Source organism: Morchella importuna, assembly GCF_003444635.1.
Source record: "Morchella importuna strain M04M26 chromosome Unknown Morimp01GS005, whole genome shotgun sequence".
Classification (NCBI taxonomy): Eukaryota; Fungi; Ascomycota; class Pezizomycetes; order Pezizales; family Morchellaceae; genus Morchella; species Morchella importuna.
This window is the reverse complement of record NW_025763402.1, coordinates 352,431-379,183: the sequence shown is the minus strand read 5'-3', so window position 1 is coordinate 379,183 and position 26,753 is coordinate 352,431. Positions and strand designations below refer to the sequence as shown.

At 45.9% G+C, this 26,753-nt stretch overlaps 10 protein-coding genes across 10 annotated transcripts; 5 read left to right on the top strand and 5 right to left on the bottom strand.

The window, feature by feature from the left end:
- Positions 1-132: 132 nt before the first annotated feature.
- On the bottom strand, positions 133-1,891 carry LAJ45_02667 (uncharacterized protein; the record flags this gene model as incomplete). The annotated part of the gene is made up of 4 exons (XM_046112258.1): positions 133-521; positions 575-700; positions 758-1,394; positions 1,457-1,891. 4 exons carry the CDS (start codon positions 1,889-1,891, stop codon positions 133-135), a joined length of 1,587 nt encoding a protein of 528 aa, XP_045974384.1.
- A 4,068-nt stretch (positions 1,892-5,959) lies between these two features.
- Positions 5,960-10,156, top strand: LAJ45_02666 (uncharacterized protein; the record flags this gene model as incomplete). Its single annotated transcript, XM_046112257.1, has 4 exons — positions 5,960-7,398; positions 7,448-7,560; positions 7,628-9,667; positions 9,741-10,156. 4 exons carry the CDS (start codon positions 5,960-5,962, stop codon positions 10,154-10,156), a joined length of 4,008 nt encoding a protein of 1,335 aa, XP_045974383.1.
- Positions 10,157-11,113: 957 nt separating this feature from the next.
- On the bottom strand, positions 11,114-11,567 carry LAJ45_02665 (uncharacterized protein; the record flags this gene model as incomplete). The annotated part of the gene is made up of 3 exons (XM_046112256.1): positions 11,114-11,142; positions 11,213-11,493; positions 11,551-11,567. The coding sequence occupies 3 exons, from the start codon at positions 11,565-11,567 to the stop codon at positions 11,114-11,116; spliced, it is 327 nt and encodes a 108-aa protein (XP_045974382.1).
- Positions 11,568-11,852: 285 nt separating this feature from the next.
- Positions 11,853-13,114, top strand: LAJ45_02664 (uncharacterized protein; the record flags this gene model as incomplete). Its single annotated transcript, XM_046112255.1, has 5 exons — positions 11,853-11,872; positions 11,973-12,516; positions 12,583-12,651; positions 12,728-12,869; positions 12,924-13,114. The coding sequence occupies 5 exons, from the start codon at positions 11,853-11,855 to the stop codon at positions 13,112-13,114; spliced, it is 966 nt and encodes a 321-aa protein (XP_045974381.1).
- A 1,575-nt stretch (positions 13,115-14,689) lies between these two features.
- On the top strand, positions 14,690-16,192 carry LAJ45_02663 (uncharacterized protein; the record flags this gene model as incomplete). Its single annotated transcript, XM_046112254.1, has 8 exons — positions 14,690-14,768; positions 14,834-14,883; positions 14,968-14,992; positions 15,063-15,598; positions 15,661-15,709; positions 15,777-15,822; positions 15,891-16,112; positions 16,180-16,192. The coding sequence occupies 8 exons, from the start codon at positions 14,690-14,692 to the stop codon at positions 16,190-16,192; spliced, it is 1,020 nt and encodes a 339-aa protein (XP_045974380.1).
- A 742-nt stretch (positions 16,193-16,934) lies between these two features.
- Positions 16,935-18,122, top strand: LAJ45_02662 (uncharacterized protein; the record flags this gene model as incomplete). Its single annotated transcript, XM_046112253.1, has 4 exons — positions 16,935-17,080; positions 17,166-17,175; positions 17,232-17,339; positions 17,412-18,122. 4 exons carry the CDS (start codon positions 16,935-16,937, stop codon positions 18,120-18,122), a joined length of 975 nt encoding a protein of 324 aa, XP_045974379.1.
- A 103-nt stretch (positions 18,123-18,225) lies between these two features.
- Positions 18,226-20,249, bottom strand: LAJ45_02661 (uncharacterized protein; the record flags this gene model as incomplete). Its single annotated transcript, XM_046112252.1, has 9 exons — positions 18,226-18,302; positions 18,351-18,652; positions 18,704-19,185; positions 19,289-19,512; positions 19,586-19,816; positions 19,863-19,872; positions 19,937-19,977; positions 20,080-20,092; positions 20,157-20,249. 9 exons carry the CDS (start codon positions 20,247-20,249, stop codon positions 18,226-18,228), a joined length of 1,473 nt encoding a protein of 490 aa, XP_045974378.1.
- A 110-nt stretch (positions 20,250-20,359) lies between these two features.
- Positions 20,360-21,383, top strand: LAJ45_02660 (uncharacterized protein; the record flags this gene model as incomplete). Its single annotated transcript, XM_046112251.1, has 2 exons — positions 20,360-20,727; positions 20,801-21,383. The coding sequence occupies 2 exons, from the start codon at positions 20,360-20,362 to the stop codon at positions 21,381-21,383; spliced, it is 951 nt and encodes a 316-aa protein (XP_045974377.1).
- A 578-nt stretch (positions 21,384-21,961) lies between these two features.
- On the bottom strand, positions 21,962-22,759 carry LAJ45_02659 (uncharacterized protein; the record flags this gene model as incomplete). The annotated part of the gene is made up of 1 exon (XM_046112250.1): positions 21,962-22,759. One exon carries the CDS (start codon positions 22,757-22,759, stop codon positions 21,962-21,964), a length of 798 nt encoding a protein of 265 aa, XP_045974376.1.
- Positions 22,760-24,206: 1,447 nt separating this feature from the next.
- LAJ45_02658 (uncharacterized protein) lies at positions 24,207-25,360 on the bottom strand (the record flags this gene model as incomplete). The annotated part of the gene is made up of 6 exons (XM_046112249.1): positions 24,207-24,230; positions 24,324-24,348; positions 24,410-24,466; positions 24,556-24,589; positions 24,794-24,894; positions 24,960-25,360. The coding sequence occupies 6 exons, from the start codon at positions 25,358-25,360 to the stop codon at positions 24,207-24,209; spliced, it is 642 nt and encodes a 213-aa protein (XP_045974375.1).
- Between the last annotated feature and the right edge of the window lie 1,393 nt (positions 25,361-26,753).

The following is a 26,753-nucleotide window of genomic DNA, read 5'->3' as shown; positions in this document are numbered from 1 at the left end:
TTATAACCTTTTTACCAACAAGTAATCATTGGCCATAAACAAAGTCATCAAAACAAAGCGAGCCAAGAAGATAATAAAATAAAAAGAATTGGAGTGGGTGAGGGGAAATGTACGACGCATCACATGTCAGTCTCATTTGAGTTCCTTCTCCTGCCTCAATTCCTGTCTTTCGACCGGAGACCCATCGTCGAGAATAAATTGACCAAAATGTTTCAAAGCAGCCAGACTCTCCTCCCCCGCAGGAATAATATTTTCCTTTGGAAGCAAGAACCCATAACTACCAGTATCCCTAAGCTTGATCTGGTAGGCATATGGAACACGATAATCCGCATAAAAAAAATCCATCATACTTCCACCAGCCCCTTGAAATCCCGTGAACCCAGTGCCTTCACATGCAGATGTCACTTCATAATGTTCACCAGAGTGTTGGCGGATGGCTTTGGCAAGGCCGAAACCAAGCTCCTCAAGATTCTCAAGGTCGGGTGGCATGTTGTCACAAGAGTAAGAATATGGGTAGAGGACTAGAGACAGAATTAGTAAAGTTGACCATAAAAACGGGCTGTAGAAAGCTTACTCTGTTGCGAATAAGAATGAAAGTCAAGAAGCCCAACTACTGGGGTACCCTCTGCAGATAGATTGCGCGCAAAATCAGCAAAGGTCTTCGCTTCGGTGGCTTCAAATGGGTTGGTCCCAGGGAACACTGAGAAAAGGCATTAGCGCGTTAAAATATTTCTGAGTGGAGATAAAGGTTTCATACTATCACTGCAAGGATTTCCTTGCGATGAAGGTGATCCGTCGAAATGGAAGTTATAAGCTCTGTCAAGATCAATGCCCTTGCAAAACGACAGCCCAGTAGGCTGTCGGTTCTTCCTCCACAAACGATCGGCATCCCAGGTGTATGCGTAACCATCAACATTGAGAGTGGGAATGAAAACCCAATTAAAGTGATCAACGATTGTATTGATATCCACATCTTCCTTTCCGTATCCGGAAATAAGCGAATATGCCAGGTAGCACACGGTTGAAACACTTATCCATTCACGGGCATGGGCGGCTCCGGTGACGATGATTGTTAGTTTTTTATTGCCACCGATGTCTTTGTTTCCTACTCTAAGAGCCTGGATTTCACGACCTTCATAGCTCTTTCCAATGGAAAACACTTCAACAAAGCTAGGGAAAAGAGATTCGAGGAGTTTCATCCATGGGAGGATCACTGATGGTGGTTGATAATTTTGGAAAAAAAGATTTTCAGTTTCCAACCTCACCATGTCTTCCTTGGAGTAGACATTAGAGGCGCCAGTATACGTATCCTGCGCTGTCCGGGCAAGATCATGCATCAGACGGAAATGGGAGTGTTGCATAGATTTTGGTAGTAGGCCAAGCAAAGAAGGCACCTAGCCGTTCCGGTGACATCAGTACTAATTATTGTTTAAAGAAAGCACCGGTGAGGGCATACCATATCTTCAGCCATCCTAATATCGGCGTGGCTTTTGGTGGTAGACCAAACATCTAGATACAGAATATGAGAAGCCTCGGCGAGAGCTTTCGCCTCTTCCGGCGACGATAGGTTAAACCGAAGCACTACGTCGCCATCATATTGAGATATAATCTTAGAAGTCTGGCTCAAGCGTTTCTGCTGTTCTCGCCTCGTTCCATGCCGAGTAGACTTTCCGAACAAGCTTCCAACGACGGTATCACGGATCTTGGTAGTCCACAGACGGTCATCATGATCTTCGGTCACTGCGGATTGCGGGATCAAGGTATTCGGTGTAGGCTCGGCAACCGTAGAGCGGCGTACCACCGAGTCAGGAATTATGGCGGCATTGGTAGTGGACAGCAGCAAGCTTGCGGCTGTCACTGCCAACGTGAGCACGTTTGTGTTGAAGTGCATGGAACACTAGCTTGTGGGGATCGAAGAGAGCGAGCGAGAACGATGGTAGCGCACGAGGACACGATAGGATGGGACAGTTGTGAGTGTCGAATGAGTATGAGATGAATGATTCTAGGTGGCAGTTTGAGGAGTGGATAACCTGATCCTGACTGAAACTCACTTCTGAACAGTGGGCGGAACAGTCAGATAGTAAGTGCTACAAGGCGCAGCAGGCTGGCGATGTTATTTGAACGTTAGGTAGTGCCACACGGTACGATTATTGGCCCTTGGCTTACACAAAGGGATTGTTGCATGCTAAATCGCTAAAATCGCAGACTCGAAATACATGTACTTTACTTTTGCGTTGTTTGTCCCAGTGCTCTATCCCTTGAATGTATGAGACATTGGTAAAATCTCTCTCATGCTTTAGCGTGGCCTACTCAGGATATGATTGACTGAGGTAAGGCAGCGAATTGCGAACTTTATGGCACCGTTAAGTGTTCCAAAGACCGGCAAAGGCAGCAAGCTGCTTACCCGGACGTTTTCTCGCCAAATTCGAGGTCACATGATCATGCATGAGAGAGATTTTACCAATGTCTCATACATCCAGGGGATAGATCGTAAGTAGTGATCTAACGTCCTTGAGCGAGATAGTTGTGGAATAGATCTTCGACTTGAGACTCGATACTACAGTGTATTCAAAATCCGGTCGCTACATGATGTATTTCGATAGGCACTTGATTATGACAACGAAGAGTAGGTAATCGTGACAAGGTAGTACATACAGTGGAGGGAAACCTCTCACGTAAAAATAAAGGCAATGGCCCTCATAAATTATGGTGTGACACGAATGTTCACGTAATTTGAAAGGTATACATATACTGTATGAATCAATCGCATGTAACTCTTTCTCTCGGCCATCTGGAAAATCTCCTCCCAGCATACAACTTGAGTTGAGAGGGGGCCTTCCTTTAGATTCGGGCCCCCGCATGTCCTGCATAGCTTCTGGAGCTCGATCGCCGACGGTCTTGGCAACGGTAGAAGCGAAAGTCGGTCTTGTTGCGAACCCCGCAATGGCGCCCACATGCATCTCGGGTCAGCTCTCATCCCTTTCCTACGAGCTCCGGATTCGAGTTTATCCTGCCAATCAGCTTTACTTTAAAAGCCAACGTAAAATACATGTACATACCTTAAGTAGGTACATGCCACGCGCAAATATGTACTCTTTTAAGAACAGTATGACTTGCTTGTAATATCTATTTTCATGAATTCATGTTGTCTGGTTCTGGTTCAAATAGACTTTCAGTATAATTTATACTATTATGACTATGTACATGTATACATGTATATTAGTACCTATCATCGCCACAACCCTCACAGCTTTGGACGTCAATGATCAATGATAAGACGACATACATCCTAAATACATGTATTGCTTTTTCAGGAAGCACATGTGTATACATACTGCAATTACTTTAGCTAACTGCTCAAAGTCTTGTTCATTATCAGGTCTATTTCTTAGATCAGTCGCTGATTCTTAGAAACAACAAACAATCATGTCCGTGCATCGCAGCGTAGCTGATCAAAGATTCATTTGAGTTTCCAGACCGAAAAGTATCAGTTCTATGATATTCAATATTCAACTGGGATATATGCTGCCCTTGATTTAAGTTACCGCCATGTGCGATGAGTTTTGTTGTATGGCCAAATTCACCGGCCTAGGCCCCTAATCGTGCCGTATGTGTGCCAAAAATACAATTGATACCATTTTCGTGCCAGCGCAAGGTAGCTTGTAATTTAGTTTTTAGTGTCCAAGAGCCCGTCAGTGCAAAAGTATGGTTCCCCCAGTCTTAAAGGTAACATGAGAAAAACGCCAAGTCTCGAATAACTTTTCAACCACGATTGATATTAAAAATCTGGAAAGACAAACTCTTCTTCATCATGGCATCCAGCTTTTCTCTTTCCAGATTTTTAATATCAATCGTGGTTGAAAAGTTATTCGAGACTTGGCGTTTTTCTCATGTTACCTTTAAGACTGGGGGAACCATATATCCGGCCAAATCCCCGCTTCAACCACTAGGCGGGGTGGGTTATGTGTTGAATCATCACTAATCACTCACTCGATTTTAGTTTTGGGTTTCTCGAGTGATCGCCAAACATACATTACAGTAATCAACGTACAGGTACTTGTATTTACCTAGATATATACTCTATTGATCTGACAGCAATACTTGTACATGTACATGTAGTTAAGGATCAAGCTAAGCGAGTGAGGCTTAAAACTAAAAACCAATTGATGCCTAGGATCAGTTTCGCAAGGGGGGGTTCTACTGGATATATGTGTACATACATAGATTTAATTCGTCATGATATATATTCTTTTCGGAGTTCAGAATTCTAGGCATGGGGAGGGGAATGTTATCAACATGCTTTATACGTCATCAAAGACTGTGAAGAAGGTAACAAGGATCTGAATACATGTGGAGTACTAAATTTTTGAGTATGAGGAATGTGATGGAGCCGGACTCACACTCAAGTACATGTATATTAATATATATATATCAGCGAGAGATTATCCTGCACCCATGGTTCAAAGGAAAGCTTAGGTTACAGCTAATCGAAGATAGTATTGTACTCCAAATTCTGCAATACCCCAAATTCTGGATATAGGTGTAGGTATGAGCTCTGTCAGGGATCCAGTGATAGGTTGCTGGCTAATACCATTCTGCGTAGGTAGTAGGCAGGAGGTACAGTCGTTCACAGGGTGAGGTCGAACGCTGGATGTAGACGAACAAGGACTTTTGGACAAATAGAAAGATCACTTGGGCAGCTTGGCTGTTTCTTGCCATATTGAGAACCCTGGTTCGTCTTCACCCAGTGTTCGTCCTCACCCTGTGAACGACTGTAGTGAATCTCATAACGTGCACTATGAAGGCTTTGACACCTGTGCATGCCAGAAATTCCGAAGACAATGTCCGAGACCCGTTTCGGGGCCGGTACATAGCACGCTACTTACTGGGTTTAGGAGTGAGACTACAGCGCTCTAGGATCTGCCTGCACGACGAGACGCAAGATTCGATATACGCAATCGGGTTTTGAGTATTCGTGCTCTATCGCCCCAAAGCCGATGTGAATTCTTTTTAGGAGGGATGGGCAGAACCAGTCAATGGCGGACAGGAGGAATTATTTATTACTTGCAGTGAATGACAGGAGATGTATTGTTTCAAGGTTCCGGTGGACTGGGACGACGTCGTCGGTCTGTGCGGTATGTTTGTCTGGCCGCGTGGCTCAGGAGGCACCAACCGGGTTACACAAGTCTGCAAGCATGCTTGCCATGCACATAGCGGGCTTTCTTTTCTGGTTTCCGACTTCCCTCATCTCACAGGAGATATCACTTTGTGGTAGTGTGTCTGACAGAAGCTGACCACCAATTACAAGCATTCCGTAGACCACACACTGGCATCCCCATACCCACTGCTGCTCAAATCACATAACCTCTCCACATATCGAAATCCAGTCCCCCCGGGGCCATACATTTGCATACTTACTTACTCACATACTTGCGTTCACATTCACGTTCAGCTCTTGTTTTCAGAAACACAGTTCCTAACACACACACGGTACATGCTTCTCACGCCCATCGTACATACATACACCACATCACCCATCCGCATGGTAGTAGAAATTGCTGCCGTTGTTATTACTCCCTAGAAGCCGGTCTTTTCGAGGTCCTGCTACACCAAGTTACTCAGCAGCCAACAGCAGCCAACAGCAGCAGCCCCTCCCCCCTCCCCTCCAGCGGTTCTCAGCCCTCGCAGTCTTGCCTTTCCACCCCTCATCCTTGATTCGAGTTTTTTTTCCTCAGCTTCTCCGTCCTTTCTACGTTTTTCTCAGCGCAAAAAAACAATGTTGCATTCCTCCAACACCGGTTAACATCCCACTATCGTTTTTTTTTTTAGGCTCAATACCTATTTCCTCTCTTTTTTTCTTTTTCAGCGAGCGAGCAGTTTTCTTCCAGTACATATTCCGCACATCAGATACCAGGCTTTACGTTGACCTTGCCACGCGATTCTGCATAAAACATAAATTATGTTTAAACGGAACAATGGTAGACGCAGTGAAACGGACCTCCGACTGCGACGGAGCTTGGAGCAATCGAGAAATCTAGAGGCCACAAGAAGTCTTGCATTCGCCCGCTCAAGTGAGCAGATCTCCCGGAGACCATCTTCACCAACTCCAGATATACCCCAGATTACCACTTCATACACAGAAAGCCATGTTGTAAAGCCAAACCCTCGCTTTAGTCTGATGCGGTTCCGCCATGCCTCGGACTCGGCGATAGGGCAGAAGGCTAGAGATTCAAACCCACCTCCCGTCCCAACCACACCCGATGCTCTAACACTTACCCCTTCAATCATTACCACAGCTCCCACGAACGATTTTGCCCCCCCGAGAAGACAAAGCACGATGAGGCTGTGGCGGCAAAAAACTTTGGATAGCAAGCCTTCTAGCAGTCCGGCTGCCCTATCATCCGAAGAGTCATCGCAGCGAAGCTCATTCTCGAAAAATAGACGGCGAGATGGAAGCACGTCACGGACAAATTCCAGCATGCGAACTAGTCGAGTCACATTCGATGAACCGGAACGTCCACGAACCAACCCTACAGGGTCTACAATACACGAGCCACCAGCGTATGACGACCAGATGTCATCTTTACCATTGCCCCCGCCTCGCTTATCAGAGTCTTCCCGCTCAACTGCCAGCTCCACCGATCACTACATCACAACTACTACTACGCAGACCACCACCACCACCACCACGTTCTTTAGGCTTCCCCGCCGTAAAAAGAAGGAAACTAGTTTATTCCCATTCCCATCAAAGGTAGGACATGGGGGCCCAAGACCATCAGTATCTGATACAGATCTTACTCCTATGGGACGTCCAATGTCCATGATGTCAAATAGCCATCCTTCTCCTACGAGGAGCGGCTCACGCGACCATCAATTCGCATCCCATATGCTGGCAGCATCTGGCCTCAATTTTGCAGGTCCCGGCGGACCGCGTGTCTTACGCTCAAATTCGACTGCTTCGACCCGCTCAGTTCAATCGAGCCCCACGTCGCTCACACCGACAAAGATCACTAAACGTGACCGCAGTTCAACAATGTCATCATTGGATCGAGTAGAGGGGCGTGGGAGCATTGGGAGGAAAAGCTTCAGTGGAATGTTTGGGCGGATACGAAGGGATAGCGAACCAATATTTGGGAATGCAATCAGCAGGAATGTGTCACCTCAACCATACAGCTCTGGTCCAACATCGCTGGCCGTTTCGCAGGAAATTGTTACTATTCCAGAGAGGAATGACGAGGATACTCCGCAGATGTATCTTTCTAAGCTATTTGAAGCGCTTAGTAAGAGTGTGGTAGCGTCTTTGCTTGCAAGGAATGGTGATGTGTTTCATTCCGCAGTGTTAAAAAGTTACATGGGAACATTTGATTTTTCATCTACCCCTATGGATATGGCGTTGAGGTAAGCTAGAAGTATGAAACCGAAGGAAACATGAGCTGATTGAAGACAGGAAATTGCTCATGGAAGTTGAGCTTCCTTCAGAAACCCAACAAATAGATCGTGTTCTTCAAGCTTTTGCGGATAGATATCATGAATGCAACCCTTTTATATATCAAGATTCTGGTGAGACTTAAAAGCCAATCCCCCCTGCAACCTTTTATACGTCAAACTGGGTTCTCACCATATATAGACCAAGCGTATTATGTTGCGTTCTCGTTGATAATGTTGCACACCGATTTCTTCAACAAAAATAACAAGCGAAAAATGCAGAAACAAGACTACATCAAGAACACCTCTCAGGCAATATCAAATGAGGGTATCTCTAGTGACATTCTAGAATGTTTTTATCATAACATCACTTATACACCATTTATCAGAATGGAGGATGAGTTTGATATTAACGGGGAGAAAATTGTGCCACATAGACCAAAGCGGGGGATATTCAACAGGGGAAATCAGGATGGGAAGCGACTCAAGGAACCTGTCGATCCTTACACTTTAATCATTGACAATCAGCTGGATATCCTGCGACCAAGTCTGAAAGATGTAGTGCAGATTGAAGATCCGTATAGTTACACTGGGACAGCATCGCGCCTGGAGATGAGTTCATTACACAGGGCATTCTTTCGTTCGGGGGTTCTACAGATCATGTCTGTACGCTCAAGGCCCGACGCATTCTTATCGCCATCAACTACAGAAAATCCGGAAGGTGCTGATCCTGGAGTAGTGGAAATCAAAGTGACGAAAGTTGGAGTTTTGTGGAGGAAAGAAATGAAAAAGAAGAAAACAAGGAGTCCATGGCATGAGTGGGGTGTTATTCTGACAGGCTCACAGCTTTACTTTTTCCGGAATGTTAGTTGGGTCAAGAATTTAATGACACAATATGAATCACACCATAAGCACAACACTGGGACCCCAGTAATTTTCAAGCCACCACTTGAACAGTTTAAACCTGATGCACAGATATCAACGGATGATGCAGTGGCTTTGTTGGATAAAACTTACAAAAAACATAAGCACGCATTTGCTTTTATTAGGCATGGTGGTATGCAGGAGTATTTTATTGCGGATTCTGAGGCAGAGATGAATGATTGGTTGGCAAAGCTGAATTATGCAGCGACGTTCCGAACGGCAGGAATCAGGATGAGGGGCGTCATTGGTGGAAACTATGAGGGGCAGAGGACAAGAGCGATTAGGAGGGCTGATGGGGTTCCTGATACGCCAACATCCACGCATTTTGTTCAAACACCCTCTGGAGAAGTTTCCATTCTCAGAGGAGGGATAGACACCAAGCTGGCGGCGGAAATCTCAGCTGCCCGACGAGAGGTAATTGAGCATAAGATCACTGATTCAGAGGAAAAATTGGCGACTACAAACCGTCAGCTACAAACACTCTTAAGAAACGCTAGGCATCTCTCTATCCTCACACCGATTCAGCCAAAAACAAGAGAGCAAGCAGTATTAGCTGCAGGATCGTTGGCCGCAAAGTTGCAATGGGTTAGAATGGAAATGTGGAAGTTAAGGTGTCATCGTGATATTCTGGCAATGGATATGGACGAAGAGCGGAAATCGGCGAAGGAACAGAAGAAAAGGAATCTTGAGATTAATACGCCCAGTGCCAGTGCTCAGAACTCACCTGCCGGATCAATACGCGAAGCTACACCGCCAACCTCTGGTGCGCCAACCCCTACTCAAGCAATGTTTACACCACCCAAGGCCGCGGCTTCAATTGGGGAGGACATTATTCATGTTATCTCCAACACATCTAGCACTAAAAATACATCTACAGCATGGGAATTTCCTCGGAGAGACCCTGAACAGAATGAAAGAACGTCGTTCTCTTCGAACCTACCTCGCACACCGTCGGTCTCATCGCTAGGAAACTCGAGGGCGGATATTGCGACCACTAGTAATGATCATGCTAGCATCGATACTGGACGTAGCTATCGTTCACCTTCGGTATCCAGCTTTGGCGGGGATGCAGATGCGGACAAGGATGAGGAGAAAGATGAGAAGAAAAAGAAGGAGAAGAGCAAAGGAAAAGACAAGGAGTCAGGCAGACCAAAGATCCGGAAAAGTCTCCACAGAACTCTCAGAGAAACCCAAGGTCTTGGACATCGTAGAGGTAAATCAAAGGATGTCTCTAGTGAGGATGGTAATCAGTCCGGGGAGAAATATCCCGGCGACACCGAAGGGCTGGCTCGTGGATCTGGAAGTTTTACAGTTCACGGTATGTAGAAATTTATCCCGAGATATATCTTTTATAACTTACGGTAACTCATCTTGTTCATTTGGAAATATAGGAAAGAAAGCTAGCGTTATTACTTTCGGTTCGGAATGGCAGAATATGACTGCAGAGGATAGACTGAGAAGAAAAATACCTGGGACAGAATCAGATACAGAATCTGGGCTAGTACCTAACACGGGCTTTATTAGCCGAAGAAGTTCGCAACAAGTCCAGCCTACTACAGCTCTGAGAGAAGATAGAGAGGATACTTTGATACCGCAACTGCCCGCAACTTTGCCCGCAAGTAGGCGTGGTTCTCACATTGGTCATATAATGCCAATGAAAGGGGAGGATGATCTTCCAGATATGCCAGATGACCTGAGTGCACCTGGTGCAAAGGAGAAGTTGATTGCAGCGCTGAACGGGGTGAAAGCGAGTGAGAATGCACCTGTGGCATCAGAGACAGACACCCCTGGTACCCCTACAGAGTAACAGTAACGGCGGACGAAGGTTGAGTGGAGGGGAACTGCCTTTATTTGCGTATATCCATTCATCTTTAAAAATTCTATCTTATTATCATTACGCCGTGGGACGCATTCACTTGATTTCCTTTCGTTTGTTATTTTCTTGGAGTTTATTATTTCTTATTCCCTTACTAGAGGCGAACTAGGTTTTTTTCTTTTCTTTCTATTTATGGTTTGTAAGCAATTGGTTTAGTTTTTTCAGCGGGTTTGTTTATGTTGCGTTGCTAGTTTGGGAATCTTTTTATTTTATTTTTTATCCTTATCCTTTTCGTGTTTTATATCGTCTATTTACTTGCTTCTCAGCAATTGTGAAAGGGGGTTGTGTTTCATATGTTTCTGTCTTGTAATCATTCATTACTTTGGGATAAATCCAATTTTTTCTTTCGTCTGGAAAGGTTAGTAGGGCGGACGGAGGCTTTGTTTTTTTGTCTTGCATTCTCTGTATGTTAGATTGGAGGAAACTGGAAGGAAATGGGAAGCATGGGAGGCAGGGCTCTTCTGAGCATGAAGCGCATCATAGATCAAAACTACTTGTGGCATCAAGCATAGCTTCTAATATTTCACGTGTTTTGCGTGTTGATAGAGGGTAAATAAGGATGGTATTGAACAAGTAAATATTTTACCAAAAATAAAAAGTGTATACAGATATTTCCATTCCTGAGACCAACCTACCACTTACTTTTTGGGTAGACCTGCGAACCGAATGCGCCGAAAGCGAAGTATAGTAGTAATACAAGTACAGAAACCGTCATCCTATCAACCTCTCATAGCCTCATAGCCTATTTCTTATATTCTCGTTTAAGCTCCGGCCTCCACGTAGGCACATTGCGAGTGAGTATTCGGATGTCGTAGTATATTAATAAGTACCATATGCAGACACAAAACATAGAGGCGGTCGCTCCCACACGCAGCTTTCGTGCTGCGCTCAGTGATTGCGAAAATTCTTCTTTTGGTCTATGTCACGGATTCGCCGTCAATACAATGTAATATTTCAATGTTGATGGGAAGAAGGAGAGAGCCTTACAAAATAGATCTGTCCTCGATGAACCTAAGTTGATAATCTTAGGGCACCCGTCACGATCCTTCTCGAGTCGCGTGCACTCAAAACAGTAGAAAGCATCCGAGATGCCCTCTCCTCCACAGACAACACATTTATTCTGGTAGTTTCCGAATGAACATTCGTCGCATATTCGAACGAGAGTTGTGGGCCTGACGTAGGAATCGCAGACTGGACATTTGCCGTCGCATTTGTCGCAGAGGCGGCCGATGGCTATGCCGGATTGCTTGCGGCACATTACTAAGTCGCTGTTTTCCTTCGGTTAGTTTTCTGTGAATCAGGAATAGATAGGAGGAGTGACTTACGGATGATGACGCGACATGACTGGCTGGAGGGTATCTTAGGGATTGTGGGTTGAGGTTGAGGTTCGGGGGAGCTTAAATATGAACTGGTTAGCTTGGTTGTTATTTGAGGCGACAGCTCTTATCAGATCCTACTGTTACTAAGCAACCACAGAGATGTGGCTTTGCCGGGCCAGGGTTTGATTCTCCGAGACTAGTATGATACAGCTGTTTGATTGCTTTTCCTTCTGCTGTTGCTGCTCAGCGCTGATACATCTCCACCCCACCTCGACCTCCACCACCACCGTAATAGCGCGATATCGGTCATGTCGGAAGAAGAACAAGTGTAAGATTAATTACCCATACATTTCGCGCCAACGTTACTCGATCTTCTCCTAGTCTTTCAGAGTCTTATGAGAATGTAGTGCTAAAGTATAACTCTACAGAACTATTGTCGCATCGGCGGTCGTTGTTCCCCACAACGATGATATGGACAGATCACCTCCCTCAAAACACCTTGCCAAACGCAGGCAATCCACCGCGTCCCCAGAGTCCTCCAAAAGGGCACGTTTTAACCACAAAGACCATAGCAATAACGGAAGGGAGTTACACTACCCTTCAGTGGATGACGGTGAAGATATGATGGAGAGAGGGGGGAGGAATAGCAGATTAAAAGCTGAAGAATCAGAAGATGAGAGCTCACGGCCCAGCAGACGACCATCAGCCGGAAAGGCTGCCGCCGGGAACGAGGAGGAGCGCCGACGTGGGAAACGGCTTTTTGGAGCCCTCCTAGGGACCATTGGCAAGTTCAAGCAGGATTCCTCATCGGCTAGGGCCCGTAACAGCGCGGTGAAGCGTCGCGAGGTTGAAGCGAAACTGCAGGAGAAACTGAAGCAGCAAACCAATGAGATTGACGAGCGCCGGAAGAAAGAGGACCAGAATGTCAATTTACGCAGACGCATGGAACAGAGGGGGTTTGACGAACGTGCTGTGAGTTCCTTTTTTTCAATTCTAAATTCTATTGTTCAGGAAGACGGGAGGCTGATTTCTGAACAGATGCAAATACGTCACAACAATGAACTTGCCCAGGCCCACATTCTACAAACAAGCGCGCAACCAAAACTAGTATGTTACATGGAGCTTCTGTAGAGGAGCGAGAAATATGTGAATCTGAAAAGATTGAGACTGATGGAATTTCTAGTTCTACCTTCCATGGAAATTGCTACCCGAAGAAGAGGAACGTATCAAAGCCCAGATAGAAGAGGCAGAAGACTCGATCGCACAAGAGCAGCGTAAATTCCAGCTGCGTCGCGAGCGAGAAGAGGAGGAAGAGCAACTTAATGGTGGGGCTAATAACCTTAACGAGCCCGGCTTAGCCATTGACCCCCACCATGAAGATGATGATTCACCAATGATAGACGATAATGATCATACAACGGAAGTAAATATCAGGCATCACGATGATGGCGATCATACTAACCTTGACAATGCGCCTGTACACGATGAGATTGACAACACTAGAAGACAATCCGATATCGGGGATGTGGGGGAAATCGTCGAAGCTGGGGAGGACACGGTGATATATTAAAACACTCACCAATAGTCATCATTAATATTCACTTTACGTGATTCACTGATAATTATTGTCATCACTGGGTTTCTTCTACCTGCTGGCACTTCTTGAATGGAATTTTCTTTTCTCTTTTCTTTAACAACCACTACTACCCTTTTAATTAGCCACTTAGTGGCGACGTGAAGGTGTGAATAGCGTGGTTTTGTTTAGCATTCGGGGTCTATCATGGAAACAATACCTCTAAAAAAGGTAAACACCGGAGAGGTGAGCGGATTTTCGAATATTGTTTTTCCCAGCACTCTTCCGGTTTGTTCTCTTTTTGAATGTACGCGAGTAGAGCATGGCTGTAACTATGTATGGTAGTCGGTTTGAGGGGTACTCTACTATATGTATTTGTGTAGCTACATATACTCTATTTAAAGTAGTATTATTAGTGGGTGTTCTCCCACTGTCAAAGAACCCCTGTTCCTGGTTGGTTGACCGACCCGTCAGTAGTACTACTGCAGAATCTCAGGAATAACGAATCGAACTGGGCTGGAATACCACTTACCCATTGGTCAAGACGACCAAAAGTTACGCTTTGGGTTTGTCGGATTGAGCATTTGACCAATCCGAAGCAAAATATTCCAGTCCAGTTCGATTCGTTATTCCTGAGATTTTGCGGTAGTATGCAAATCAATTACTTAGCAATACTGTTTCTAAACCACTAAATAGATATACATGTATCTACAAGTAGTTTCCGGCCTTCGGCCGGTACTATATGTATATCAACCAGTCTAATATACAGGCAAGCCGCTTTGCGGCTTATTTGTCTATTTGCCTATCAGTCAGGGCTCTCAGGCCGCTGCGCGGCCCTCGACCCCTCCTGGTAGGCAAAGTCCATCACTATATCTAGATCTGATCTGGTCAATATGTGACTTTTCTGATATATTATCCCCATATATCAACAGATAAGTCAGACAATTTCTCCAGTTAAAACTACAGGTATATCCCTTTAACAGCCACCAAGCCGCTAAAATCGAACCACTATCAAATCCCAGAACCAGTAGCAACCCTATTAACACTCTAACACCACTCAGCACAATACCCTATGTTAATATCCAACACAACATGTTTCAAGTGAAACAAAAACATCTCTCAATGAATCAGAAGACTATAAAAGCACATTGCATATGCAGGTTATAATTATATACTTATTAGATGTACTACAAAAGTGGTAATATAGTGTAACCTATATAGAGAAGGCACACCGAGCAGGTTCGTGTTCTTCCTCGCGCCGAGCCAAGTGGTGACTCGTATTATATTCGTAATCTTTTTATTATACCCCAATTACGAAACTCATCTACGCCGACGTGCAGAAATTGGGACGGGGATGGATGAATAGACCTCCGACCCGGAAGTGGCCAGTTTTAGTTATCAATTATCACGGTGCCTCGGTCAATAATCAATTGACTAATATGTAGCTGCCGCCAGGAATGCACTTGCTAAAGTGGGGTTCTTCGAGGATCCCTGGGGGGGTTATAAATACCTAGAGCCGTTCGTTGAGAGAATAGAACTCAACCTTCAGAGCTACAATTACATACTTTTATCATGAGTTTGAAACCAATCGACCCATACGACGACCCCCGTGTCACTCATGAGTTTGCAACATTGAATGGGAGAAATTATCGTAAGTCGCTCGTATGATAATAGTACGATTGAGCCTTCGAGGCTGATATTATGATGAACATTTAGACTACGTTCAAGGACTCCCACAAGGTACCCTGAAGGGGACTATTTTCTGTGTAAGTATTCAGAACAATTAATTGCTGGCAGAATAAAAGGTCTGGACTATATACGCATATATATACTAATAGCATATTGAATAGATCCATGGCTTTCCCGATTTCTGGTGTTCGTCCTCAATCCTATTATCCACCCACACCGTAAGTAGAGAATCAGGAATTAATCAAGGGGCATATAGATGGCTGGAAGAACATTATACCATACCTCCTGCAAAAAGGTTTCCGCGTCGTGGTCCCCGACATGATTGGTTATGGAAAAACAGACATGCCCCGAGTGCCACCCTCTCCCATCTCGGCATACAGCTGGAAATCTACTGCCTCGGATATGTACGCTCTCACCCAACACCTCAAGCTTTCAAACGTGATCCTTCTCGGTCATGACTGGGGTGCTTTCGTCTCCTACCGCATCCACCTCTACCACCCACGGAGGTTCACCCATATCATAACCGTTTGCGGCTTCTTTATACCAATCATGCCGGTATTCTTCCCGCTGGAGGTTATGGTCCAGAAATATCCGAGCTTTACGTATCAAATTGCGTTTTCGGACCCGCAGACGGACAAGGATTTGGAGAGCGAAGATAATAGGAGAAAATTTATCAAGTTCTTGTACAGGAACAGTAAGGATGCGAAGCCGGTGGGGAAACTACAGGTCGAGAAGGATTTAATCAGCGGGATTGGGGAGGATAATACATTAAGTGCATTATTTACGGAGAAAGTGTGTAAAACCTGGTGAGAGCGGAGGTAAGATAATCGGTACTGACGTTTGTGGGTAAATAGGATCTGGAAGTATATATGGATGCGTTCTCGAGGGGATTTCATGGCCCTTGTATGAGCCGGCGCCCCCCACTACCCATACTGGTCAAAAACGGTCATGAACTAACCTCTTTCTCTAGTGAACTGGTACAAAATCCGCGAAGTTAACCACGAGGATGAGCAGAAGTACATCCACCCTATTTTTAATGAATTTTAATTCCCCATTAATATTCGCTAATATTAATACTATGTAGACTGGAGATCACACGCATTGAAGTTCCGACCCTTATTATCCGCGCCATGAAAGATATGGCAATTAGGCCGGAAATGATTGATAGTCAGGATAAACTCATCACCGACTTGACAGTTCGAGATGTGGAGGCATCGCACTGGGCGCTATTGGAAGCACCGGAAGAGATATTTAAGCATATTGATGAGTGGCTTGGCAATGTCGTTTTGGGGAGTAAACTGAAGCTGTAAGAAGACCCAGATTTATCATTACCTTATATGTACGTCCTTGTATGCCAAAGTCATTGCTTGTAGCGAATTGAACTAGGATCTTGCAGTGCGTTGTGAGTCTAGGTGCACGTATAACCAAAAGCTGGCTAGATGGAAGCCTCATGGGTAGTAGTAAAGTACATTTATAAAATAACTGTCTTGGGTCTATTAAATTCTGGCGCTAGTACTCAAATACTCACAAGTGGAACACTAATGAAATTCTGCTTGACGATTGTCCACGACTACTAAAATCATACATGTATATAGTAACTACATATACCTATATATATCATGTATGTACGAATATAACAATACTCGGTGCTTTCTACATGTATGTGGTTAGAACAAAGTGCGGGACCAGAGACAGTTATATAACCAGTATTTTTTGGCGCTAGTATTCCATTTATGATAACACTCATAAGAAGCAGTTAAGTATAAGCTACTAGTAATATTTACTATATACTCATTTTACTGAAATCTCCGCCAAATGATCACTCCCATCCAGTATTAAACTCCACCAAGTAAATAACCTAACCCTAGAGCACACTCACGAATTCCAAGCTTCCTAGCTTTCCCATCCCAGGGACGTGCAGTAGCGTTCCCATAGCACACACACAAAGCACCTAGAGTGCTTTACAAGGGTACGAAAAACACTCACCTTACTCCACGGGGAATTATATCCGCACATCCCATATCGCCTTAAACCTTGTGCTTCCCACCTTTCTCGTAGAGATAAAGGCACTGTAGATACATGTAACTAGACCTACCCAGCTACTTCACGAGATATCACCCACAACACAATGTCTAAACAAGAGGAGATCATCGTCCTGGGCGCCGGCGTGGTAGGGCTCCAGACAGCGCTCACCCTCCTCGAGGCCGGCTTCGGCGTTGCTGTTGTCGCAAAATATTGGCCCGGCGAGGACAGCATCGAGTATTGCTCCACAAAGTATGAAACATCCGTTTAATCTACAGCATATACATGGTGCCCATATATGTACTGGATAAAGATGGGGAGAGCTGACGTTCCATAGAGCCGGCGCAGTAAGTACCATATATACATCCGGAAATGCATCATGGAGAGGCACTGATGTCCCCAGCACTGGCGCTCCCACGCTTCCCCCACCGACACCAGGCTCCAGGGCTTTGAGGCAGAGACCTACAAGTATTGGCAGACGCTGTGCCAGAACCCAGATGCCGGTCTCAGAGTAACCCCCCCCCCCAAACCCTGCTGCTGTCGAATACTTATTTTTTCTATACCCCACTAACCCCTCTCACAGCTAACCACCTCGCACCACCGCCTTACCACCACGCCCTGGTGGTCTACACTCGTGACCTCCTACACCCCACACACATACGACTCCTTCTGCCTCGACCCCAACACCTACCTCGACCACCTCCTCGGCCGTCTCGGTGACCTCGGCGTCAAAACCCACACCGCAGAAGTCGACGCCCTCAGCGAAGTGTTTGACCTCCCCTCGCTCGAGGAGGCAGTGGCGGTGATCAACTGCACCGGCCTGGCGGCCGGAGCGCTGTGCGCAGACCCAGATGTGTATCCAGCGAAGGGACAGACGGTACTCGTAAAGGGCGAGGCGGCGGGGATAACGTTCACGGAAGGAGAGGACTGGACGGCATATGTGATACCGCGCCCGGGGAGTGGGACGAGCATTCTTGGGGGTAGCAAGGACGACGGGGATTGGAGTGCGGAGGTAGATGTAGGGTTGTCGGCACGCATACGGGAGCGGTGTAGGGAGCTAGCGCCAGAGTTGTTGGAGGAGGGGGAATTTGTGGTGGTGAGTGAGCAGGTAGGGAGACGGCCAAGTAGGAAGGGGGGAGTTAGAGTGGAGGTGGAGTGGGTGAAGGTGGATGGGATGTGGAGAATTGTAGGCCATAACTACGGGCACGGCGGAACGGGTTACCAGGCCTCTGTGGGAACAGCTAGGGAGTTATGTAGGCTGCTAAAAGAGGCATTGGTGAGTGGACACCAGTAAAGATTGGGTCAATGATTGTAGGAACGAGTAGTAGGTCAATGATAATAATGCATGGGTTTATTGGTATTGAACATGTATGTAAAGTGCAAATTAAAAACTCCTCTCATCCCTTTCCGGCCCACCCCGTTCTAGCCCTTGTCCAGTATAATAGCATGCTTCCCTTCTCTACCCTTCTCTGATCTCTTATCTAAAATTCCTCCATCATTTTCGTCTCTACATGAAACCCACACCTATCTAGCGCCATGAAGAGCGCTGGACTTGCCGCCGCCGATGGTGTCAGAACACCACCGCCAGTTTTCTTTGCGAATGTCTCTTCGTCTGACAGCAAGCTCATTGCCGTTTGCACAAGTAGGATTCCTGTAGTGGTGTAGGTGTCTTTCTCGCACAATATTGAAATAGTAGCTTTCGCAGCCTCCTCGTTATCGTCGTCCGCCTCAGCTACACCGCGCCATTCAATGCGGTACTTGTTAGTCGACTCCAAGATCGGACCCTCGCCCAATGGGGGTGCATAGTAGCGGCGAATTATCCATCTGTTCATATTAGCATGAACTTCATATTAATGCCAATGGTATTGTACGTACCTAACAGGCGTGACATAAGGCAAAATCTGGATCATGCTCATCCATATATACATCCACACCGCCATGAACATTGTCTCCACACTTCTATACTCCCTAAACATAAAATTTCTGCCATACCACTCCCCTCCTTGGTTTAGACCCCAACTACGCATCACGACCTTCTCGTCATGACTCGCCTGGACGTTCTTGGTTAGGACTCCAAGATCTTCATGCTGTTGGATGGGCGGGATGAAGGGGAGATCGAGCCCCTTGATGGGGGAGAGGGAGTAAGTTCTGCGCGCGTGAAACATTTCCTGGAGTGTTGCGATCTCCCATACCGAGAGGAGTGTTTCGACTGTTCCTCCGGAGACACCTGAAACGTGATCGAGGAGTGTGAAGGTTATATTATCGGTAGGGCAGGAGAGACGATTACGAATCAATGATACGAGGGAGTGGGCAGCAAGGTCTGCAGGCGCAGACTGCACACCGCATTGCGGGATGATCTGAATGGTTATTAGTAATGTTTATATTAGGGGTAATGATAGAGGCGCGGCTAATGACGACTGGAGTAGCAATGATTCAAATGACAGGAAAGGGGCCACATACCACGGCACCATTAACTGTCGCTGTCTTGTGATACTTTTTGATCATCTCCCTCACCCATGTGGTCTCTACCGTCGCATCTACATAATGGGTTCCATTCAACGCACACGCTTCCAGCACCGGTGTCCCATACTTCAGGTATGGGCCCACAGTCGTTATGAGCACCCTCGTTACCCGGGCCATGGTCTCCAATGTATCTTCATTTTCCACGTTCGCAATAAAGATCCCTATCCCCATGCAGTACTGCCATCAGAATCCAACTCAAAACCTGCCTTGGGAGGTAGAAAGGGGGAAGCATACCAACAGGGACACGGTCTGGAAAGCGCTTGTTATATTCCAGTGCAAGAAGCTCAAGCTTATTGGGTGAGCGACCGGCAATGGCCCATTTCAGAGTTGAGGGTGTGTTGGCAAGGACTTGTTCGCAGGTCAGACGGCCTGTGTACCCGGACGCACCGAAGACGATGAGATCATATTTTCGGCCTTCTTTGGGAGGAGGGGGCGGGGGAGTAACAAGTCCTTCGATATCCATGGCTATCTGCAGTTAACCGTCGAGTTGGGAGCAAAGTATGGAAGGGACGCAACAGCAGCTGGAGGAGCGTAGTGGATGAGCTCGAGCTTTATAAGGATTGTGGTGAAGATAAGAGGTGTTACTTGGATAGACACAGCCCCTGGGGATGCGATGCGGGAGAGAACTATCCCAGGATTCTAATTGGGTTTCTAGCCTTGGTCGAGTCTGTTTGGCTGGATGGCTTTTGTATCTTTTGAGTTATGTATGCACGTATAAGGATACATACATGTAGGTGCCATCTAGAGTAGATAGGTACTTTAGTGTTTGATTGCAGAGCATTCTAGAATAATACCCCTTGCATACCCTACCGAATCCATTTGTTCCCGCCCAGAGGTCGATACCTGCCAGAGTGTGACATCTAGGTATCCTCGGGATTCTATTCCGGGACCGGAACATCCCTGAGAGCCTCACTCTTGGCATCCATAAAAATTTCCCGACCGACCCAGTGCCAGCGACAGTGACAGTGGCATTCACCACCACCACCACCACAAAAACCCCCAGACCCAATGGCCCCTCTTACCCGTGCCCACCGCGCCAAAGCGTCCCGCAATGGCGAGCCTATCGAACCTCTCTCACCAGCCCTCCCTCTAACGTCCACACCTACGCCCCGCCGAAATCACACCCGCTTTGATGAGGACGGTACCTCCGCCGCCACCACCACCACCACCACCACCACCACCACCACCACCAGCAAACCCGAGGAAATCGCGGACCCCCAGAGCTCTGCGAAACCAGATTCCAGAGATATTGCAGATTCCCAAGAGAACTCGGATGCTTCGGACTCGGATGACGAAGCGCCCGAAGAGACTTCGCTAGGTGCCGGGAAAGAGGAAGCTCTTAAGCGGGACGAAGAGGCGCGCAAGGCAGCAGAAGCGTATATGCCCCTGCTCGCCATTCTAGTGTCAATGCAGATTAAGCTGGTAGCTAACTTGTAATTGAAACTATAGACAGAAAGACGCCGCGCGCAAGAAGAGAAAAGAGCGAGACACCCAATTGAAGAACCAGAAAGCCGGCGCTGACGCCCGGAAACGTCAACGTCTCGATGAAGCGGCATCTCAGCTCACTCTCGAGGCATCAAATGCTACGGCCGAGGCCGAAGCCGAATCAGAAACAAGAAACGAAGCTGCAGGCGGAGATAAAGAACAAACCCCAGAGGATACATCCGCCCTTGCTCCAATCGAAAAAACCAAAATTCCCAAGCTCCTCCCAGAATCTCTTCTTGCGGCCGTTGCCTCGCGCCCAGAAGAAGACTCTGATGCGGAGGATTCCGAAGATGACACCCCAGCGCCGCCAGGCCAACCGTCAAAGCATCTCGAAAAGAATCGGCGCCGACGGGAACAAAAGCGCCGGAACAAGGTTCTTAAGAAAGGGGTTGTGAGTGTGAAGGTCCTCTCCGATGACGCTGCCACGCGGAAGAATCTGGCACCGCCGATTGTAAGGAACGTAGGGAATATAAAAGAGGCCTGGCTTTATAATCGCCGCGGAGGTGTAGAGAGGAGAGCTGTGGGCAGAGGATTTGTTAGAAATTGAGATAATGGTTGAGTAATAAATTAGCCTTGATTAGATACAAAAGAAACATGCGGATTCATGAGATATCACTCGTGGCGAAATAGATGGCTTGGCATGCTTTTAAATGTTGAACACTATCAAACCATCTTTACGTACTAATATTTCGAACAAATTTGAGTATCTTGGGGTTAAATTTACCTAAATTTCATCATACGCATGTATAACCTTATCTTGATACTCTCGATGGTTTCTAGTACTAAGAAGTTCCAGAACATCCTTAGATAGTGCAAATACATGTAGTTATTGTTTATAGTACGTATATACCGCAGTATCCTATAATGACCCCAAAACAATCTCCGGGCACATCATTATATACAACTTGAAGGCTCAACAAAAATGACAGAAGAAAATAAAGAAAAGGTACCCCTCCCGCTTCTAGGTCGTCACTCTTGTACCCAAGATTCCCACCCCTGACTCAACTCGAAGCACGCCCTGATATCAAAATGTCAGCCTTATCAAACGGCTCTTTAGATGCTTTCTCAAGCACTTACGCAGTAATATCATTCATCTGTCACTGCTTTATGGCGATGACCCTTTTACTATTCTTGAGAAACACCCTCACCACCCGCATTTTCGTCAGTTTCTACCACTGCGGTGCCGGTTACCATATATTTCTCGAGTAGTTGGACTACTTTCCAATGGGTACGGCTATCCGTGAGATCCATGGCTGTCTGTCCATCATTGTCCACGGCTTTGATATCGGCGCCCATTTCGAGGAGTAGCTTGACTACTGGCTCCTTTTCGTTGTAAGCCGCAAGATGCAGTGCTGTCCATCCGTCATTCTTCACGGCTTTGATATCGGCGCCCATTTCAAGGAGTAGCTTGACTACTGACTCATGCCCCGAGCGAGCTGCACAATGCAGTGCTGTCTGTCCATCATTGTCCACGGCTTTGATATCGGCGCCCATTTCGAGGAGTAGCTTGACTACTGGCTCCTTTTCGTTGTAAGCCGCAAGATGCAGTGCTGTCCATCCGTCATTCTTCACGGCTTTGATATCGGCGCCCATTTCAAGGAGTAGCTTGACTACTGGCTCATGCCCCGAGCGAGCTGCACTATGCAGTGCTGTCCATCCATCATTGTCCACGGCTTTGATATCGGCGCCCATTTCGAGGAGTAGCTTGACTACTGGCTCATGTTCCTCAGCTGCAAGATGTAGTGCTGTCCATCCATAATTGTCCACGGCTTTGATATCGGCGCCCATTTCGAGCAGTAGCTTGACCATTGACTCATATCCCCAGCTAGCTGCACTATGCAGTGCTGTCCATCCGTCATTGTCCACGGCTTTGATATCGGCGCCCATTTCGAGGAGTAGCTTGACTATTGACTCATGTCCCATTTCGGCTGCATGATGTAGTGCTGTATATCCTTTAATGTCTACGGCTGTGATAGTAGCACCCCTTTCAAGGAGAGATTTCGTTACTCTCGTGTGTTCTAACCCGGCAGCAAAGTGTAAAGGGGTAGGCCTTGAGCAATAGGGATCATCTAATAACAAATGACCTTCCACATAAACCAAAAATAATTGGGGATTTTCAAGAAATTGAAGGACCAGTTGTGTTGTTAAGGTCTCATCACATTCTCTGAGGTGGACGATCAGGTACACAACAACGTATTCGAGGAACGTATGAAGATATGACCGATATTCGTCGGATTTGCCGGAAATACAGGCGCCTTGGGTGAAGTTATCATAAGAGATAAAACTGATGCACGCTGTGGCTATCTGAATGTCTCCATCGTTCGATATTATCGACTTTCTGAGCAAATACTCTTGGATTGTATAATGAGCTAATCTGACAGTATCCTTAAGATCATTTTCTTCCTCGTTATTCTCTTGATCTATTGTCATGAGACCAGCGCAAACATCAAGTAGTGTATTTCTATCCGCTAGAGCGGTCTTATCAAAAGTGGCGCAGTCGTTTTCAATGGAGACTGCTATTTGAAGCTCGCGAACCGTGAGCACACGCTGGGCACTGGCCAGCCAGAACAGTATCTTTAAAGCTAACTCTACACAGTTTCCTTCCTGCCGTTTAATGCTCTCTATGGCTCTATCGTATGTAGGATCCATCGTAGGCTCGCCCTTGCTGGAAGAATCGTTGAGTTTCTTGAGAGCTGCAAGCAGCTGTTTGACATTGACCTGTTGGCAAAGATATTTCACATGGAAAGAAACCATCAAGAACCTACAAACAGGTCATTAGGATGCCATTTTACATCTTAGTACATGTACTTACATCCCATTTGCGCACTTTTTCAGTTGATAAACTATCTCATTTTGGCATCTTGCACTCTCAACAAGGCGATGTGCGCGCGGATGCTCGGCTATTTTCTGTTGTATGTAGAAATTGATATCCTCGTTCTTGGCCCGGAGCTTAACCTTTGATGAGTTTTTGAAAGAGGTTTGAATATCGTCAGGATATTCGCGACTCGTTATGAATAAATTCATGCCATCATTTGCCATTCGGTGGAACAATGGCAAGAGGATTTTTCGTTGGGTATCCTGTTTGCATTCATCAAGAGCATCACAAACAAGAAAAACATTGCCCGGGACAAATGCTTTTGCAATTATACGGAGTAAGTTATAACGTTCCTCCAAACTGGGAGTTTTTTGTTTATCGGTTATATTTTTGTATAACTTGTTTACCTCCGTGGGTAATTCTTGTAACTGACATGCAAGTTGTTTCGTCAAGTTGGAAAGAACTAACAATGGGGTTTGCTGTGCTTGCTCGCTGTAATTAAAGTAGATATAGGCCACGCCGCACTTCGATTGTGTCGATGCTCGCGCTCGCTTTTTAAGATGGTCGATCACGAGTGAGCTACGTGTATTATGGGTCAGAACGGGTACATACATGTATATATATATAATCCAGTTCACTTTAGAAATCATGATTAGTTTGAAAAGTACTTACCTCAAAAAGGTCTTTCCCGCTCCAGCTAAAAGTGTGTTCCGGGTGAGCAATATCCGTATAACACGGCAGAGGGCATATACACATACGTATACCGTAACCCCAAAGTAGTCGAGATTTCGATTTCCCATTCTCCCAGTTTTGGACTTCGGGTTCTTTCAACATCCATTCCCCAGTATTCGGTTGTCTTCTTCCACTAATCTCGGTATGGCGCTTGTCGAATGCTTCCGCGTACAGCCAATTGATTACTACTTCCCTATTCGGTTTGTCTAAAGTAGGCTTTCGTTAGAAGGGTAATCCAATGATTTGGAGGATATGTATTCATATGCATGTGTATACAGTACTCTAAGGCTTGCTATAAGGATACGCTCGGGACCGGAATTTGGCGCCATGGAAAAGGGAGCTCTTGAGAAGATACCACCATAGCAAGCTTTGATCACTGTATATACATGTATCTACAATCACGTACGTACCATGTTGGATGCTCTGGTCTTCGATATTCGTAGACTCATATGAACCCTGGGCTGCTTGCACAAGATGCTGTACGTTGTTTTCAATATTTCTTAGTTGAGACCTTGCATAAGTTAGGAAACTTGAAATTCGGTGAAAGTAAGAGATAGAAAATCTAAGATAACCCACTGTTGTAATTCACCCATAGCAAGAATGAAGATAGATTTCAATCTTTCGCTCCGCTCAATAAATCCCAAAGTTTCCTTTTCTTTGAAAGGCCACTGACACCAGAAAAGCTGTATGCCCCATATTTTTTTCTTAGGTACCAACGCGAGCTCAAGATTGATCCTGGTCATATCGGCTGCGCATTTATCCAGTGGTGCAGTTAAACTCCAAGAGTCTGCTATTACGGGATTCTCCTCCGCAAACGTTCGCAGTTTTAAAAGAATAGACCTCAAGGACTCGATCTCTCTTTCGAAATCCTTGAGACTTTTTGAGGCCCCTTTGACCTCATTAATATATCTCCCTACCCCTCCCACTAGTTGAACGACGGCAATGATGTTTGCTACAAGGCTCAAACCGTCAGCCATTATATATGTATATTGGCAAGAAGCAAGGGTGGGTTGGTATATCAAATTGTAGTGATTAGGTATCAGTCATCGAATTTGCGGTTGAGTTGAATAAGGGTACTAGAGCTAGTACAATATTGAGCTGCAGTGAGGTTAAGAATGACGCGGGGTTGCTGAATTGTCCTTGTGTAACAAGGTTATGCTTCATGCAGAGGGAGATTTAGCTACTCGTAGCTTCATAGCGTTTCCGAACACGACCAATATTGCATGACATACAAAAAGGTGGATTTGGCGCTTTTTTGTATGGAATGCAATAGCAGTCGTGTTCGGAAACGTCACGAGCTTGGTATGGTGCGCCCACGCTTAAAGGTAGCGGATCGCGGCGAAATGTCAATGGCTTATAACTTTGCGACGAAAAACCGCAAAAAAAAAAGCGTAATGATAGAACTCTAGTACTAGTGATGAAGTTTAGTTCTATCATTGCAGAATTTTAATATCTGTCTGGGTTGTAAAGCCTTAGGAAGTTGAAATTGTGTATTTTTGTATGAACAAAGTGGAACAGTATTATACCCATTTATACCCCAGAGAAGCAAACCTGACTGATCCGTGGCAGTAATGCAGCAGAATTTCTAGAAATGGGCCCCCTTATTGGCCCATGAGGCCCTATTGCAGCCACAATTGTTCCACTTCCGTATGCCACCATATCACCTTTAAGAGTGTGCGCACCATAGTAGACGCGCTCACGGGGGCCCTATGGCGACCACGGGGGTGTGGGGATTTTTCTATCAACGCCAGAGAGTACTAAAACCGATTTTCAAATGGATATAATTAAAGACGATGGATTGTTCGAGTTTCATACGATATTTAGAATTTACTTATTGTTGTGGATTTAGCTGTCCTGTGGATGGAAATAAACCAAAAATCCCCACACCCCCGTGGTCGCCATACCCCGATGAGCTCGTCTAGCTAAATCTCCCTAATAGGCCTGTAGTTATCCAGCTTGGCCTGTCCTGGCCTCGGCCTGTGGAGTCGGGCTTGGTCGAGAGTACATACATGTAGTCAATGCCGGGCCGGGCTTGCTGATAGAAGTGAGGCTCGGGCTTTTATGCGTGCCGAATAGATGATCTATATCAAAAAATATCTTAGAATAATGATACGCTTTATAAATTTAGCATAATGGGTAGTAAGCTACCGGCTTCTTCGGGCCGTACCCTATAAATCAATGTAAAGCCCGGCCTTAGGACCGTATTAATGAGCCAGTCCGGTTGTTGTTATTCTCGGGCCGATATATATATCAAAATCTCCGGAACTTGTGTTCGGAAACATTACTCTAGAGACCAGTCATGCATACTCTAGATGCATTATTTTATTGGTTTTGGTCGATCATGATTGGCATGTATCTGAATACATGTAT